The sequence below is a fragment of the Gamsiella multidivaricata genome (assembly GCF_025024155.1).
Source record: "Gamsiella multidivaricata strain RSA 2152 chromosome Unknown BC939scaffold_1, whole genome shotgun sequence".
Taxonomy (NCBI): Eukaryota; Fungi; Mortierellomycota; class Mortierellomycetes; order Mortierellales; family Mortierellaceae; genus Gamsiella; species Gamsiella multidivaricata.
The window spans coordinates 674,334-690,605 of record NW_026251709.1 but is presented as its reverse complement, the minus strand read 5'-3'; the positions used below and the strand labels follow the sequence as shown (position 1 = coordinate 690,605).

At 49.6% G+C, this 16,272-nt stretch overlaps 6 protein-coding genes across 6 annotated transcripts; 4 read left to right on the top strand and 2 right to left on the bottom strand.

The window, feature by feature from the left end:
- Positions 1 to 2,187: 2,187 nt before the first annotated feature.
- On the bottom strand, positions 2,188 to 3,626 carry BC939DRAFT_405280 (uncharacterized protein; the record flags this gene model as incomplete). Its single annotated transcript, XM_051552822.1, has 7 exons — positions 3,365 to 3,626; positions 3,210 to 3,266; positions 3,069 to 3,120; positions 2,847 to 2,947; positions 2,617 to 2,753; positions 2,342 to 2,518; positions 2,188 to 2,278 (listed from the first exon to the last, which is right to left on the bottom strand). Coding segments are annotated over exons 1-7 (864 nt in total), but the record flags the coding sequence as incomplete, so codon positions are not given.
- A 373-nt stretch (positions 3,627 to 3,999) lies between these two features.
- On the top strand, positions 4,000 to 5,850 carry BC939DRAFT_434232 (uncharacterized protein). Its single transcript, XM_051553347.1, has 6 exons — positions 4,000 to 4,185; positions 4,378 to 4,538; positions 4,629 to 4,704; positions 4,799 to 4,875; positions 4,972 to 5,366; positions 5,472 to 5,850. Exons 1-6 carry the CDS (start codon positions 4,079 to 4,081, stop codon positions 5,643 to 5,645), a joined length of 990 nt encoding a protein of 329 aa, XP_051417880.1. The 5' UTR covers positions 4,000 to 4,078; the 3' UTR covers positions 5,646 to 5,850.
- Positions 5,851 to 6,512: 662 nt separating this feature from the next.
- Positions 6,513 to 8,840, top strand: BC939DRAFT_434230 (alginate lyase-domain-containing protein). Its single transcript, XM_051553346.1, has 2 exons — positions 6,513 to 7,869; positions 7,963 to 8,840. The coding sequence occupies exons 1-2, from the start codon at positions 6,815 to 6,817 to the stop codon at positions 8,759 to 8,761; spliced, it is 1,854 nt and encodes a 617-aa protein (XP_051417879.1). The 5' UTR covers positions 6,513 to 6,814; the 3' UTR covers positions 8,762 to 8,840.
- Positions 8,841 to 8,863: 23 nt separating this feature from the next.
- On the top strand, positions 8,864 to 11,863 carry BC939DRAFT_418227 (uncharacterized protein). Its single transcript, XM_051553034.1, has 4 exons — positions 8,864 to 9,916; positions 10,005 to 10,611; positions 10,713 to 10,914; positions 11,001 to 11,863. The coding sequence occupies exons 1-4, from the start codon at positions 8,929 to 8,931 to the stop codon at positions 11,742 to 11,744; spliced, it is 2,541 nt and encodes an 846-aa protein (XP_051417878.1). The 5' UTR covers positions 8,864 to 8,928; the 3' UTR covers positions 11,745 to 11,863.
- A 1,060-nt stretch (positions 11,864 to 12,923) lies between these two features.
- On the top strand, positions 12,924 to 13,399 carry BC939DRAFT_434227 (uncharacterized protein). The gene has a single exon (XM_051553345.1). The coding sequence runs from the start codon at positions 13,039 to 13,041 to the stop codon at positions 13,324 to 13,326; it is 288 nt and encodes a 95-aa protein (XP_051417877.1). The 5' UTR covers positions 12,924 to 13,038; the 3' UTR covers positions 13,327 to 13,399.
- A 1,161-nt stretch (positions 13,400 to 14,560) lies between these two features.
- BC939DRAFT_472320 (uncharacterized protein) lies at positions 14,561 to 15,594 on the bottom strand (the record flags this gene model as incomplete). Its single annotated transcript, XM_051558267.1, has 2 exons — positions 14,561 to 15,420; positions 15,504 to 15,594. 2 exons carry the CDS (start codon positions 15,592 to 15,594, stop codon positions 14,561 to 14,563), a joined length of 951 nt encoding a protein of 316 aa, XP_051417876.1.
- Between the last annotated feature and the right edge of the window lie 678 nt (positions 15,595 to 16,272).

The following is a 16,272-nucleotide window of genomic DNA, read 5'->3' as shown; positions in this document are numbered from 1 at the left end:
ATAGAACTGAGAGTCGATATACACCATATGCAACATGAAAGATGCACCCGGCGACGTCGTCGAACATGCAGACCTTGATGATGATAAAGGTGACGACGTCGGGTTCATACCTACAAAACCGCTAGTGCTGCCGGTACTCCAAGGCGAGGGACAGCTCGATCGCTGGATAGGCACAACCGAGATTCCAAGCAGTGGAAACGGCGGCGGTTCGAGTCGAGGGAGGTACATCTCTGGAAACAAGACGTATTTCGCACCCTGGGTCACAATCGTTGCCGGCTGCTGCGTACCCGCAGATTCCGAATCCTTTTCCACTTTGCTTCCCCGTTTCTTGTCGTCAGAGTCTTTAGAACCAGCTACATTCTTGTCCTTCTCGCCATCTGCGCGATTTGGAGAAGCATGGCGTTCACGCGTTGCCTCTTCGCGATGCCTGCGCGTCATACTAGGTATCTCCACGGCCATCACCCGTTCCCTTGAAGATGAAGAAGAAGCAGTGACTGGTGGTGGTGAATGTGGCGGTAACGGTGGTGGAAGATCGTCAAGGACCCTCAGTAGCCGGAAAATCGTGACCGATCCCTTCTGACTTGCCGCAACCAGGACACTCAGCTCTGGAACCAACAGCATCACAAAGAGCCGATCATAATGCTCCAGATGATGGAACCTGCGTCCATCTGCTCGTGCTGCTGCTGCACGGGCGACGGAGAGTGTGTGCAGTAGCGGAACCGTTGGAGGTTGGTTGTTGTTGTTCGCATTATTATTACCACGCCGCGAGTGCTGATGCTGGAAGCCAAGTAGATCACTCATGTCCTCGTCCTCATCGCTATTCCCTTCGTCCTCAACGCTGTCCTCATCTGCGGTGCCCATGAAATCGTCCATATCCTCGTAATACGGGTCAGTATCATAATCAGGATCGTACTCGCTTTCAGCGCCCTCTTCATCATGATGCCAATCCAGATAATCTCCGTGAGCTGCCAGATCCGTCAGAGTAGGAACAATGTCTTCCTCTCCGTCGTCTTCATTGTCCTGTACGATAGACATCGACATCCACTCGGTATTGTGGGTTCCGAACCGCTCTGCAGACTCTGACGCCTCATCTCGAGCAGTGTCTGCACCCTGTGTTCTATCCTCAGGTTCATCAGGTGGCGTATGCCGACTGAAAAGGTAGATGTTTCGAGCAGTGGCACACAATAGGAGCTCTGACGGATACTGCGGAGGCAATGTTGGCGATTGTCCTGCTGCTGCAGATAGTCCGACCCCTGGTTGTATTTCTGATGGCTGCCCATATGTTGATCGTCCATCAATGCTCTGATCGGTGCGGATCAAACTAACAAAGAGGTTTGGGTCCTGGTTGATGGCTACCTCTTCCACCTCTGAATGTACTAGATCGCCCGATGCTATCTCAGGCTCCGGCATAGCTACAGGACCTGAAGTCGCCGACCGCGAGGATGTAGTTCGCAACTGCTCCTGTTCTGAAGACGATTCGCCATGGCTGAATTGTGCTCTCGCGACAGTTGCGACACTTGTCCGCCGCTCTGTCTTTAGGCTTCGTGCGGTGACAGATCTGGCAGCGATCCCTTCCTCAGTCGTAGTGCCTCCACCATCCTCCGTGTCTGCTCCTGCGCCTTCGTTGTCACCATCGTCCCCGGTATCTATCGATATCTCTGCATCCTGCGCAGGAGGAGCTGTCTCTGCAGAACGTTGATCGACCACGTCTTCTTCACTCTCCATCCCCTCGTCGTCATCTCCATCGGTGCTGCTCATATCCTCCCATTCATCCTCGCCTTCATCGTCATCCATGCCAAACAATGCTGCATCCCGGTCGTCCATATCGTCATTGTCATCTCCTAAATCGCCATCGCGCGTCCACCGATGGCCATCTTCATCCGCTTCATCACCCGACTCCTGTTCATCGCACGATGTATTATGCAACGGCCCCGCAAACCACCTACTCCTAATCATGCGAAAATCCCGTCCAGGTGGTAGCCGTCTCTGCGAAAATGTTGTGGTCGAGAGCGGAGAATCCCTGACATTCTGTCCAGGTAGCTTTCCCGGTCGCAAATGGTCCTTGGGGATCATCTTGTACTCTGTTCTGGAAATAGTTATCCAGGAGTCCCTGTCAACGAAGCAGACGCCCCAACCCCAGAGTGGACCAAGGGACTTTTGCTGGATCTGCTTCCCATCTGACAAGCGCCAGGTCCGACAGGTCTGATCGACTGATGCAGTGGCAACAAAGCGACCGCAGGGACTGAATGTCACGCACGGAATATTGTGCCCATGGCCTCTGAGAATCTGCTGTGATGTGCGATCGACGAGCGCTGGCATTGCTCCTGTTGTTGATGATGACGAGGATGAAGACGCGTTTGATCCCGACGCCGAGGGCTCTGTATATCCTGAGAAAAGTCGCTGTGAGGGCCGCGAGTCAATTCCACAATGAAACACTGTCACAGTATGGGCGTTGGACGATATGGCGATGAGGCGCTGCTCTGCGTGTATTGCGATCCCCCATGCGGACTCTGTTACACTAGTTAAAAGAAATAACGGCGACTGAGATTAGTCCGCGCAATGAGAATGCCAAATACATGACACACAAAAAACGGTGATTGGCCATAACAAACCTACCTCAATAGGAGTGGGTCGCGCTGCAGGTTCATGGTAAACCATACGCAGACATCTCCAGATTCATCTGCAGTTACCAGAACTTCTTCTGTGCCGAGGTATCCAGTTTTTATGACATTGATCGTTTTGTCGTCACTGTTCTAGGTTGACAAAGTCATGAATATTGTTAGATGAGACCTCCATGTTGCAAGGATCGCAACACTTGATATCTCAATCATACTGCTGAGCATTACATCGTTTGCGCATCTTGGATCCGACATTCGCTTCGTCAACGTTGGTAATCCCGAGGGCGTCAGCGTCGAGAAGTGGTAGACAAGAATCCGGTCCCCGTTGACTATGTCATGGACGATGACAAGACGTCTGTTGGTTTTATATATCAAAAACACGGTATTCCCTGATATTTCCGCGTGCGTTGCAGATGTTCTTCGATTTGCTGTGAAAACCGACGCCCATACCGATATACAGGATCCTTGGATCATCTCTGCTCGATGCCATCAAGTTCATCCTCTAATCATGAAGATAGAAGGATGGAAACCGTTAGTATGGTAACCATGTTGATAAAACGTGATGGATCTGAAAAATGTCCGCTTCCGTACCATGGTAACAGGCGAGTCGCATTCCAGGAGCTGACATCCTTCCAAAAGTGCTGTGACCTAATTCAGTTCCCATTGAAGAGGACATATTTGTCGACAGCTGAGTTATCTCGAAACATGGAACTAATCGTCATTTTTAGGGACTTCGTACTACTTACCACGAGTGGTCGGTAAATGCCCATCTTTGCAACGTGTGAGTGTGCGCGTGTGGGTCCAAGATAGATCGGCCAAGGACCGGGAAAGATATGCTGAGCGGCGGAAAAGACGGGTATGTATATTGTGTATATGGTACGGAGAGGAGAAGTCGAACGGGCCCGGAGCCGTTTTGTCAGCAATGACAGTCGAATAGAAGAGTTCAAGGAGATTGAAAGTGAGAACCTGGATCGTGTAGGCACATGGGAGCGCATCGGGTTTTTGGCGAGGCATGTGCGGTCGAGGAGGACTTCAGACATCACGTGAGACATACACACGTGGGAGAATTGGGTTTCGTTGGTTTGGGGGAGTTGCTGTCTAGATCGCCCGATCCTGCTGATCCTCCATGCTGATTGGGTGAAAAAGGGTGGTGGATAGTTTGACCGTCGGTGGTGTACCCAAGCTGTTGTCGAGATTCGAAGACCCTGTATTAGATATTGCTTCGGATTATAACTTCATGTTTCTACGACGGAGGTGTACCTGTTGCCGAGAGTCGAACCAAGAAAAGAGACAAGGTTCGAATCCTGCATACCCTATTAAGGGCCTCCTGCGCTCGACACCACAACATCGAGTCACCCTCACAGGCACCGTGCTTGTGGAAGTGAATAGAACCGCGAGCAACACGAACCCGTTTCTCGCGTCTCCCTCTTATATATTCGCAACAATCAACACATACAACCATGGCAGCTGCAAGAGGAACCGCAAAGGTGCTGCAGAAGCTCGAAAAGTCAGTCAGCGACGGAAACTATTATGAGGCCCATCAGATGTATCGCACTGTCGCCAATCGGTAAGCAGGGGCCTCGAATCTTCATCTGCAAAGGACAGCATGAGGAGAAAGGCGACACTCGAAAACTCTACCCTGAGCAAGGACAAGGGACTGATGGACGAGAAGAAATGGCAATGGAAGGGAATCTGACTGTCTTGGGACTGATTTCGAAAGTGGTCTGGGGACTGACATAGCTCTACTCTCTTCACATAGATATGTGAAAGCGCACAACTACAAGGATGCAATTGACCTATTGCACTCGGGGTCTTTGCTCCTTCTCAAGCACAAGCAGACTGGCTCAGGCACAGATCTGGCAATATATCTCATCGAGGTCTACAATCTCGACAAGGTCCCTGTCACTGAAGAGTCGCGAGGTAATTCTTCATGCAGCGTGTATTGGTAGTGCTCCCATATTTTCATTTGAGCCGGCGTTTCTAATCCATACTGTTTATTATTGGATCAAGATCGTATTTTCGATCTTGCCGATTTGATGGACAATGAGAACAGTCAGCGAAAGTCCTTCCTACAGAACGCTATCAGGTACAGGCGAGGACGCATCGTGGTTTCTAAGAAATGCGCAAGGTAGAATTGACGTGAACTTATAAAACCATATCTCGCTCCAAACTACCAATAGCTGGTCAGCAAACAACAGCGAGTACAGGAACGGGGACCCTCTTCTTCAGCATTACATTGGATTGATCTTCTGGAGAGGTAAAGCCAGGATATATTCTCGCAATCATTATCGTCTTGCATTGGCCAATGAAATCTAATACATGCACATTTTTTCATTGGTGTGCATCAAAACAGAGAAGGATTACAACCAAGCAGAGGCACATTTCCTGGTCGGTACTCAGGAAAGCGCGGAGGCATTGGGCCATGTTCTCTTTGAATGGTCAGAACTGGAGCCTAGTCACGACAAGGGTGCGTATCTGTTGCGAGGAGTCCTTCAGGAACTGGCCATGCGCAATTTGCGAGATGCCAATATCGTTTTCAGGACGTTTATGGAGAGATTGCCCCCGACCTATTTGGCCTCTGAACAAAAGACATCCGATGGCTCAAAGACTATCCAGACGTTTAAGTCTTCGTTGCTGAATTTGACCCAGCTGCTGCTGCTGGCGTGCGAGACGGGCAACCCAGCGATTTTCAAGCAGGTCTCAGCAAAGTACAGACCTGCCCTTGCCATTGACGAGAACTTTGGCGCTGTAAGTGCTGTCTTATTAGTCTGCAACGTGTCGAATGAGCATTATGATTGAAACTCGTTTATTCTAATATGTAATTCTCTTTGCTGCATCGCGCTCGGACGTTAGTTGATGACGACGATTGGGGAGCTCTTCTTTGGTATCAAGGCGCCCAAGCAGGCCAACATGTTGGCAGATTTGATGAGCAGCCTGTTCTCAGGCCCTCCCTCCTCAGCATCACGACCAGCTTTGGGTTCAGGAAGCGCACAGCCGCCACAGCCTGCCATCGAGGAGATGGACTAGAGCCGTGAATAGTGGCTTTTGATACTTTCTTTCCCCTCTCTGAAATGAGATTAGCATGAAGACGCATCATGACCAACGGATGTTGATTAAAGAGTTCAGAAGGAAGTGCACCATCCATAAACCATCTATGAAACAGTTGCTTCTTGATCGGATTTGTTCCTGGACGATGTCGTCAGAATTTCAATCCGTTATGGACTCTGCATCTGCTGCAAATGATGGGACGAAATGGTGGGATAGATTAAATATTTGATGGCGTGTTTGTTTCCTGCATGGACTTGCACATGCTCTCAACGGGAAACAAAGACACAATCCTTGGTAGAGAGAAGAGAAATGTCCACGGCGATGCCTACAGTCATCCCCGCTAATCCGGGGAAGTGGCCCCAAGTGTAGAAGTGCCTTCAAGTTTTCAGTCCAATCGGAAATATAAGAATATAAGAGTCTCCAGTAATTTGATAAATGGGCATGTGGTAAGCTGTATGTTTTTTCAATTGGACTGAATACTTGGGCCGGATTATCGTCTACACTTGCTCTGCTTACCCACCACCATCCCCCTCCTCCACTGAACCTTCAAAGGTCTATTTAGATCTTGCCCAAAAAGAGTCGTGGGCCCTAATTGGTCTTTTCCTCAGAACCAAACAAGTGCACATCTGCAATTCCAATTCACGATCAAACAGGGCTCTCCTGTTCTCTGGCGGGGAAATAAAAAATTAAAAAAAAGAACAAATGAAGACATCCATGGCGCTGGCTCCGCTCATGTCCAGAATAGGGTTCATTCAGAAGTGAGGTCTAGGCGCTGAATACGCCCCAGCCGGAGCGAGACTGAGGGCACAAGGGCACCCAGCCAGTCAAGTAGGCACCTTGTACGCCGGTGGTGCTGCTCCTGCTTGCTTCACGTTGCCGCGGAATTACTTGTATATTTAGAATAGCCCGATGGACAGTTAGTCTGCTGGATCGGTTTAGCGTTGTGCATTTCCTCCAGATGTTTTCTGGTCCCCTCTCTCTCTCTCTTCTTTCTTCCTTTCTCTTCCGCTTTCAACTTTTTCCTCTTCTTCCCGGCTTTCCCGCCTCTCATTCCTTACTCCATTTTTCATTTTGTGTACAATCGAGCACGTCTTCTTACCAGGAATCGCTATCATTTATTTTTTTAGTGTGAAAATACAATCCCCACAATGGTATACCTTCGAGGACCAACGAAGCGGACGTTGACCATCCTCTTGGGGCTCTGCATTTTTGTCATCCTCTTCACCTTCACCCCATACTCCGATAAGGCCCTGGACCAACTGCCCGATTATGACTGGCGCACTTCCAGCAAATCATCACTCGCTCCCGAGGAAAATCAACAACCTATCGCGAAGCAAACACGTCCAAAGGTCGACGCAGAACAGCAGCGCCAGAAATACGAACAGCAGGATCAAGAGCGGATCCTGAGGCAGAAACAACAAGAGGAAGAAAATCGTCAGGAGGAACTATTAGAGAAGGAAAGGTTGAAGGAGGAGGCGCAACAGAATGACAAGGAACTCGGCGAGGTCAACAATGACAAGATTCTGTTTGAGAACAAAGAGACGACCAAGGAGGGAGAGAAGCAGCAGCCCAAAACCGAGCAGGAGGACGATAATTCCCTGGAAGATGGTGATCTGGAGAAACCTCAGGACGGCCTGCCTACAGAGTTCAACGAATCGCTTTTCCCTATTTCCTCGCAAAAGATCCTCGAGACCAAGATTGGCGCCAAAGCCATGAAGGAGTATCTTCACGGAAAGCCGCGAGCTCTGCTGTCGCGCGATTCCGCTATTGCCTACATCTTGGGTCAGGCCAACATCGCCTACCGTAACGACTCTGTTTACTCGGTCGTGCTCAAGCCCAAGTCAAAGATCGCACCCTCGGGCGACATTCACGACTATACATCGCTGGCCCGGTACTTTTGGAAGAACCCGAAAACTCCTGATGGATTGCCGTACATCCGTCTCGATGGTCAGCCCAACCCGGACATGGACTCTGTCCACGACTATCGATTGCTGAGAAAGATGTTCAGGGATTGCTACTATATGGGTATGGCGTACTTCTGGACGGGCGAGGAGCGTTATGCAGAGAAGATCGTCTACAGAATCAAGGAGTGGTTTGTGGACAGAGAGACGTACATGAATCCGAACATCAAGTATGGAAGCTTGATCTTTGGCAATGACCTGGGTCGAGCCCAGGGTGTTCTCGACATGTTCAAGGTCTATGGGTACGTCTTCAGCTTATTGTGCAGATTGCAATTACAATTTCCAAAAAAAAAAGTCAAGCTTATTAATCGATTGTATCGACAAATCTTCTTTAGCATGTTTGACGGGCTGCGAGCAATCGAGGGATCCAAGGCTCTGCAGGCAGAGCCAGCGCTGATCTCCGATCTCCGAAAGTGGTTCACCTCCTATCTCGAATGGATGGACGGTTCGATTCAAGCCAACCAAGAAAAGAATGCCAGGAACAACCACGGCACCTACTTCACTGTCCAGTACATTTCCATCCTCGAGTTCCTCGGCCGCAACAACGAGGCCAAGGCCATGCTGGAGGATGCCAAGGAGGCGCGCGTTGGATCTCAGATCCGCAAGGACGGTGCCCAACCTCATGAAACCATCCGCCCAATCAGCTTCTTTTACTCAGTATTTAACTTGCAGGGACTGTACTTGCTTGCGATGCAGGCCGATAGCCATGGCGTTGATCTGTGGCGTCACAAGGGACCCATTGAGGAGAGCGTGATTCGTGTGAATTCGAGGGTCAGTGTCGATATCGTGGTCGGAGGCGGTACCATTGAGGATGCGACTCGGTATGTGTCCGATTACGGCGTGAGGGACGCATCCGAGTGGCCATATCCCGACTCGGGCTCGCGCCCCATTAAAGACGTGCACTTGATGGCCAAGGTTGCGAGCGTAGTGTACGGACGTGACCGGTGGCAAGAGTTGATCGAGAACCTGGAGGCCAAGATCGACGAGGCGATTCCTGGCAAGGGTGCTAGCGAGGAAGGCGATAATGGTGGTGAAGGGGCCAAGGCGGCTGTGCCGGCCGAAAGCGATTCTAACAGCTTCATTTGCGAGCTGGGTGTCCTCAGCAAGGGCACACTGTGGCACTGCTACAAATAGAGATGGAGTCTCAGTAAAGCTTATGAACCCTGCTACACTTAGCAGTGGCTTGCTAATAAACAACAGCAAAAAATAAAAATAAAAAGGTGCCAACTGAAAGGTCTTTCTTTTTCACACTTCATCCCCGCAATCCACACCTCAGCAGGAGTGAAAGGAGTCAACACAACATGAGTTCTTCATCCTCCACTCTACAGCTCTGGAAGGAGTACCGAATCCCCCTGGTCTGCATGGCCGTCGGAATCGCCACTCTCTCCATCCTCCTCGCCAACAAGAACAAATCCTCTCCGGACGACTCTCAGGGTCCAACTCACCCCAATAATTCCCACGGCAGACGGCCTCAAAGCAAGGTCGAGGAGCTCGTCCAGGATATGGAACAGGACCCCACCATACCAGAACTATCTCCTGAAGCCGTCGATCGTGTTGTGGAGCATGCCACTCCTGAGCAAAAGCCCTATCAGCACCAGGGGCTCAAAAAGGAAGTCTACCGTAGGTTGCCCAAGGTCATCCGCAAAAAGCCCAAGAAAAAGCAGGCCGAAATGGACGCAACCGCTACCGACTCTGGATGTTGTGGTGGGAAGAATAAGCCTGAGGGAGACAACTCGACTGGCTGCTGCGGCGGAAAGTACAAGGACACTAGCAACAACAATGTCTCTGCTCCAGCCCATGCCTGTGCATGCTCCTCATCAACAACTTTGACTCCGCCCCCAGTTCTCACTCAACTCGATCCATTGCTCCTGCCTCTGCTCGTTGAGCCCATGAAGATCTTCTACTCGACTATTACTGGAACTGCAAAGTTGTTTGCACAGCAGCTAGCTCAATCTGCAACTGATCACGGACTTCCGGAACCCAAGGTGATTGACATTGTGGATTATGATACGGAGGATTTTTTGTCAGAGTCCAGCCTTTGCGTTTTTATTCTGTCGACCTACAACGTTGAGGGACCCAATGACTGGTTCCTAAAGTGGTTGGAGGACACTCGTTTCGATTGGCGTGTGCAGAAGGAGTCCTTGAACAAACTCAAGTTCTCGGTCTTTGGTTTGGGCGACTCGGCATACACTGAAGAGTTCTGTAACGGCCCTCGATCAGCGGATAAGTGGCTCGGACAGATGGGAGCCCAGCGTGTCTGGCCTCTTGGCGAAGGAGACAAGAACGGAGGTAAGTTTGAAGAGAACTGTCGTAATGCCAGATCACGTCCCGAGGTTCCTGCAATGAGCAACACTAACATTGACTTGTAATATTGTAGACCAGGGAGGCTCATTCAAGCAATGGAACGATGCCTTGTTGGCCTCGCTTTTGGATCCCACTCAGAGCCACACACATGAGGCATACTTTTCCTCGGACGAGGAAGACGGTGCCTCTGCCTCGGAACACGATGATGACGATGCCGAGCTGGACGAGGATGGTGAACCCGTACGAAAGACCAAGGAGGAAAAGCTCGGACTCCCCACGATCGACGGTGGCAATGCTTCGGAGGGTGAGATGGTCGATCTTGAGGATATGGGAAATGTTGCACGCAAGATCAAACAGGCCAAGGAGGACAAGGCCCTTGATGAGGAGGCCTATGCAAACCAGAAGGTCCGAGCTAAACGTGCTGTAGGTGAGACCAAGGATGGCAAGGCGATCAAGCCTCGCGAGGTTCGCGAGATGGTCAGTCCTCTGTTGTACAAATCCTTGACGAAACAGGGCTATAAGATTATTGGATCGCACTCTGGAGTCAAGATCTGTCGCTGGACCAAGGCTGCTCTGCGTGGACGCGGATTCTGTTATAAGCACTCGTTTTACGGGATTCAGTCCCATTTGTGCATGGAGACGACGCCTTCCCTGGCTTGTGCCAACAAGTGTGTTTTCTGGTAAGTTGTCAGCACATGTTCATCAACTTGATGCTTGATCACAGCTCCTGATATGCACTGCCTTATTAACAACGGCTTACTCAAATGATCCTTGAATATAGCTGGAGACACCATACAAATCCCGTTGGAACTGAGTGGAGATGGAAGGTGGACGATCCCGAGTTCATTCTGGAGGGCGCCTTGGAGAACCATTACGGCATGCTGAAGCAGCTCAAGGGTGTTCCAGGAGTCCGTGCAGATCGCTTTGTAGAGGCGACCCAGGTCAAGCATTGTGCCTTGTCCCTGGTCGGGGAACCGATCTTTGTAAGTTCATCAAACTGTAACTTTCTTTTGCGTTCCATCTGCACTTGTTTCTAACCGTCCTCGTTGGTTTTCATTGCTTCTCATAGTACCCCCACATCAACGAATTCGTGAAGCTATTGCATAAGAAGCGTATCTCATCCTTCTTGGTCACCAACGCCCAGTTCCCCGATGCCATTGCCAACATGGATCCCGTTACACAACTGTATGTCAGCGTGGACGCCTCGACCAAGGAATCTCTCAAGAAGATTGACCGTCCCCTGTTCCGCGACTTTTGGGAGCGGTTCCTTGATAGTTTGGATGCCCTTGGGAAGAAGGGACAGCGCACAGTCTACAGATTGACCCTTGTTAAGGACTTCAACACGGACGAAATTGCCAACTATGTCGAGCTCATCCGTCGCGGTCAGCCCGATTTTATCGAAATCAAGGGAGTGACCTACTGTGGATACGGAGGTGCCTCTGGCCTCACCATGGCTAACGTTCCCTACCATGCAGAAGTAGTCCGGTTTGTCGAACTGATCCAGGAGCAATTGGGCGCGGGATATGAGATTGCGGCCGAACACGCACATTCGTGCTCGATCTTGGTTGCGTCCACAAAGTTCAAGAAGGGCGACAAATGGTACACACATATTGACTACGACAAGTTCTTTGATCTGGTCGAATCGGGCGAGAAGTTCACGAGTCTGGATTACATGGCTGAGACACCCTCATGGGCGTACTTTGGTGCACCTGAGGGTGGATTTGACCCGGAAGAGACGCGGTACTTTAGGAAGACCAAGGAGCAGCGCAAGGTGGAAAGGGAACGACGTGAAGACGAGGAAGAGAATCAGTAAAGGACACACAGGAGCATTTATTTTAGTATCAATGTATATCAGTGTACTCTCATTCATTTTCAACGAAAATTTCCTTTTGATGCTCGCCAATGAGACCATATGAGTAATTTAAACGATATGCGCAGCTCAGAAAGGCCATGGGACGGCATGGGTTGGGCTTAGCGTGCCGAAAGCAACCAGTGATGCACAAACAAAATGCGCCACCAAAATTTAGCTCGCAGAAATAAGGTTAATATGTTCTACCCAGATTCGGAATCTTTTATGTAAACCTTAGTACGCCATGGTGCCTGAGTGCTGAATGTGAGAGAAAAAACTTCCCCAACCCCATCCCCATACTCCTTCTCGACTCCACTATGCCAAATACTGAACCTATATCTACTAATACCAAGACGACGACATCGAAGGCGATCAAGGACCCAGTGACAAAGTCCAAAACTAACGTGAAGCCTCCACCGAAAACCACAGTTACAACATCGGTCAAACCTCCTGCAAAAAAACACCCTGCGACTAAAGCTAAGATGAAAAATTCCTCGACTACTTCTGTGGCTGGATAATCTGACAGTAAGAAGCGACTTAAAGGTACTCCATTAGGTTTGAAGGCAGGGTTCATCAAGGATATGCTCGCCGCATGACAATGGGATCCAAAATGTTCAGCAGCCTCCGTCGGGAGATGAGAAAAATACAGCTTCGGGCCTAGGAAAGTCACTTGCATGTCCCGTGAAGCAGAAGGCATCATTCACAAGGCTGAACAAGTAAGCCACTAAGAACGCAGTGACGATTACAAATATTTACCCACGGAAGATGAAGGTCAATGAAAGAGCAATTTCAGACCGAGATTATCAAGAGTAAGTGTTTATACTTGATAAGGTCCCCAGGATATCCATCCTGCTGTGCTGTAATATTGATGGATCGGGTGTAAGGCGTCCAAACTTTAGCAAGCGTGCCTCCAAATGCAGCACTAACAAACCAGTGGAATTTAACACAGCCCTTTCGTCGTGTTTTTTTGGCTTCGTTTTAGCTAAATACCGTGCTAGAGGCACAACTGAAACCCCATTACGGTGGTAAAGGATATATGAACCGTATCCTATTCGACAAATGGCTTGGGGAGCTCGACACTGCTATGGAGGGGCGACATATTGCTTTGGTGATCGACAACACACCAGGACACGGCAATGCCCGCGACCTTATCCACAGGAATATTGATATCATTCGACTACCACCAAAAACAACCTCAGTTCCCCAGCCTTTGGATGCAGGGACCATTCGCTCATTTAAAGTGAAATATAGTCGGGATATGATTCGTGTTGTATCCAAGTGGCGAGCAGAGGCAGAATCTGGCAAAGCAATTCCTAACAATCTGCTGTGGCCATGCCTTAGTTCTGCTTGGGACGCTGTGACAAAGGTCACCATTAGCATCTGTTTCGCCCGCGTCCTTACTATACCTCCAGAAATTAAGGATCTTTTACGAACGGCCGACGATCTCGATAACGACAACAAAGACGTGGAACAGCTCAAGCAAGAGATAATGGAATTGTACCATGATCGTGTAGAAGCCATCAAGAAACAGAACTGTCTCGACTGACGAGAAATTCAAGATGTTCTTTCTATCTCCCGGGAGTGTACGACTAGTCGACGAGGATGACAAGGATGAGGACGATGCTTTCTCCGATACGGACTATTCCTTACCGCTAAGCAATGAGGCAGTCAAGAGCAGAACTCCCCAACGAGCCATGGAACGTCGGTCTGGTACACATGAGACGGAGCTGCCGCCAAACGTGAACTCATTGCAAGAATCAAGCATTCATGAAGAAGAGCCGTACGAGTTGGTGATGCAGGGTCTGAAGGAGACATGCGTTAGCATCCGATGTCCCCACACAACCGCTTAGTCGCAGTGTTTTCACAGCCGTGAGAAATGGGCTTGATCTACCGAACGATATGATAGCACTTGAAGAGGAGCTAGAGGGAAAAAATACTGCTGATAGACATTGAGGTGAATGAGGCGTCTCTATCCGTATATTACTGCCTCTTTCACGTTGCAAAATCGTGGGAGCAGAAGGTCAGGCCAAGCGTGTCGGTAAGGATGTTGCACTAGGCCTGACTTGAATATTCACACATTGGTGTGGCATCCTCCAACTATGTAAAAACTATGTATTAATATCCAATTTCAATGCGTTGTTAGATTTCAGTTGGAAATGATATGCGCCCGATCTTGCAACAGATCCGTAGAACCAAGACTAAAGTTGAGCTCCTGGAGCTATGGGATCGATTCAAAGAATGCTTCTCAACGGTCAATATCTTTATCAGATTTATAGAGAAGCGGTGGACTAACGATGAAAGTCTGCCGAAATGGGCACTGTTCTATCGAAATGGGCACTGCTCTATCGAAACGTTAGTACCTTGGGGCAGTGCTTTTAATGCTTGGCCTCGACCATCTTCCTTGTTGTTTATTAACGCGTTGCTATGTCGCTAATTTGACCACTAAGGGTCCTAAGGCTTGAGAAAGGACCCGACGAGGATTATGATTTCTAGTAAATCTAGTGGTGCGGTGTCCTTCTCCATGAAGGCATTCGGATCTCGACGGCGAATCAAATGGAGTTAGATCGTACAACATAGTAGGCGGATAAGCTGTTTGATATTCGAAGGGACGAGCAATTGCTTACAGTGTAGGCACCACTTCATCTCAGAACAAGAGGTCATTTTTTTCCAGCGAACAAGCACTAATATCAAGATATCGATAGAGTCGAAAAGTTTTATTGACAGCAATGATAGATATTACAAATGATGATTACAGAAACTACAAAAAAAGAAGCGAATGCTCAGGCACGGCTCGTGAGTGCAGCATGGGCCTCGGCAAGCTTAGCCTCGAGCTGAGCGATACGTGCGCTCTGATCGACTTCCTTGGAAAGATGGCCATTCTTCTCGGTCTCAAGGATCGCCACCTTCATCGTCAGGCGGTTGTTGGTCGCCTCAAGCTCGGCCACCTTGGTTTCGAGTGTCTCCAGGCGAAGCATCTTCTTGAGACGGGAGCGACGAGCAGCATCCGTGTTCTTGGCACGCTTGGCGACAATCTCATCCATATCATCCTCGGGCGTGAATGCACGCTTCTTGATGTCCTTGGCCTTGGATACATCAACCGTGGGAGCAGAAGCAAAGCTCTTCTCAACAGGCTCGACCTTGGGAATGATCATCGCACATGCGTTGTCAATGGGGAATGCGGCGGCTGGTGCGGAAGCAGAGGCAGAGGCCTGGCTGGCAGCCTGAGCCAGTACAGCCATCTCCAAATCGTGACTCCAGGGGATGTTAAGGGCTGCGGCAGCCTGCTGGACCGCAGCAGTTGTAAGAAGCGGCGCAGCCTTGACCTGGACAGGAATGGGAGCAGGTGTGGGAACGACAGGCATAGCCAGATTATTGCTAATAGGGAAGCCCAAGGTCACGTCGAACAGCGACTGACCCATAGCTGCACTGAAAGAATCCAAGCCCAAGAGGGGCGAATCATCCAGTGCCGAGCATGGGCTTGACGACAATGAGGAAGAGATATCATCGCCAGACAAGGCTCCCAACTGGAAATCGTTGGCGAGCCACTCGTCGAAACCACTGCCGCTGTTTGAGACGACAGCAGGAGTGTCGGCGAAGAGACTGTCGGCGATATCATCGTTGACGCTGGCGTGCTTGCCGACTAAGGAGAAAAATTAGGATAAAAGTATTAAGATATGGCGTGAACTTTACCAGATCGTGAAAACATGACGAGGAAATACATACATTGGGCAAGGGCCGACTCTAGAGCGTCCGCCGATTTCGAGAGCTTGGGGTTGGTCGTATCAAACATAGTAAAGTCGAATGAGATGGCCATGGTGGGAGAAGACGAAGTTTCTTGGGTATAGAACAATGGGTTGCTCAAAGGGAGTGTTCAAAAGGATGTAGGGTACTTAGGAGTGTAAGGCAATTAAGGCGATTACAGAGATAATCGAGGTGTGTACTGGAATGTTGCTATTGGTATTGCTATTGTTGGTGGGGGGGATGATTGAGGAAACCATGGTGGCTAACTTGCTTTAAACCGTAAAGGTTGTAAGGTAATGCTTGGGGGTGGGGTTAAGGGGGGGGAACGGGGGGGTTCTGGAAAAGCTTTTTCTAATTTTTTTGACTGTTCTGGTGCGAATTGGGTACGGTGTACAAATGTACAAGGCGTTTAAGCGGAGGGGGCCATCTTGGCAACTATGTGCGTGCTGGAAATGGTTACGAGTTCTGAAAAGGGTTGGATAGTACGTCCAAGAAGAAAGAGATGGTCAGTAAAGGGACAGGGGTGTGTTGTAATAAAAAAAGGGTAAGGAAATGGATGTGAGTATGGGGAAAGGTGAGGAGAAGAAAAGAAAAGAGAGAAAGAGAGGAGAGGAGGAAAGATAAACAGAAAATAGATTGAAAGCGGGCGTTTGCTTAAGGGTTTAATCCAAGAATCATTGGAGCGATTGAGCCGATAGCCGCGCTGATTGGACGGGAATTCTCCTCGCCGCCCTCTTTTTTTTTAGGTTGG

Excerpts from the sequence above, each read along its gene's own strand:
- BC939DRAFT_434232 (XM_051553347.1), top strand. The coding sequence starts at position 4,079 with ATGGCAGCTGCAAGAGGAACCGCAAAGGTGCTGCAGAAGCTCGAAAAG. Across the intron at positions 4,705-4,798 it reads TTCCTACAGAACGCTATCAG|CTGGTCAGCAAACAACAGCG; the intron begins GTACAGGCGAGG and ends AACTACCAATAG. Across the intron at positions 5,367-5,471 it reads TTGACGAGAACTTTGGCGCT|TTGATGACGACGATTGGGGA; the intron begins GTAAGTGCTGTC and ends CTCGGACGTTAG.
- BC939DRAFT_434230 (XM_051553346.1), top strand. The coding sequence starts at position 6,815 with ATGGTATACCTTCGAGGACCAACGAAGCGGACGTTGACCATCCTCTTG. Across the intron at positions 7,870-7,962 it reads GACATGTTCAAGGTCTATGG|CATGTTTGACGGGCTGCGAG; the intron begins GTACGTCTTCAG and ends AATCTTCTTTAG.
- BC939DRAFT_418227 (XM_051553034.1), top strand. The coding sequence starts at position 8,929 with ATGAGTTCTTCATCCTCCACTCTACAGCTCTGGAAGGAGTACCGAATC. Across the intron at positions 9,917-10,004 it reads CGAAGGAGACAAGAACGGAG|ACCAGGGAGGCTCATTCAAG; the intron begins GTAAGTTTGAAG and ends GTAATATTGTAG. Across the intron at positions 10,612-10,712 it reads GCCAACAAGTGTGTTTTCTG|CTGGAGACACCATACAAATC; the intron begins GTAAGTTGTCAG and ends CCTTGAATATAG.
- BC939DRAFT_434227 (XM_051553345.1), top strand. The coding sequence starts at position 13,039 with ATGATTCGTGTTGTATCCAAGTGGCGAGCAGAGGCAGAATCTGGCAAA.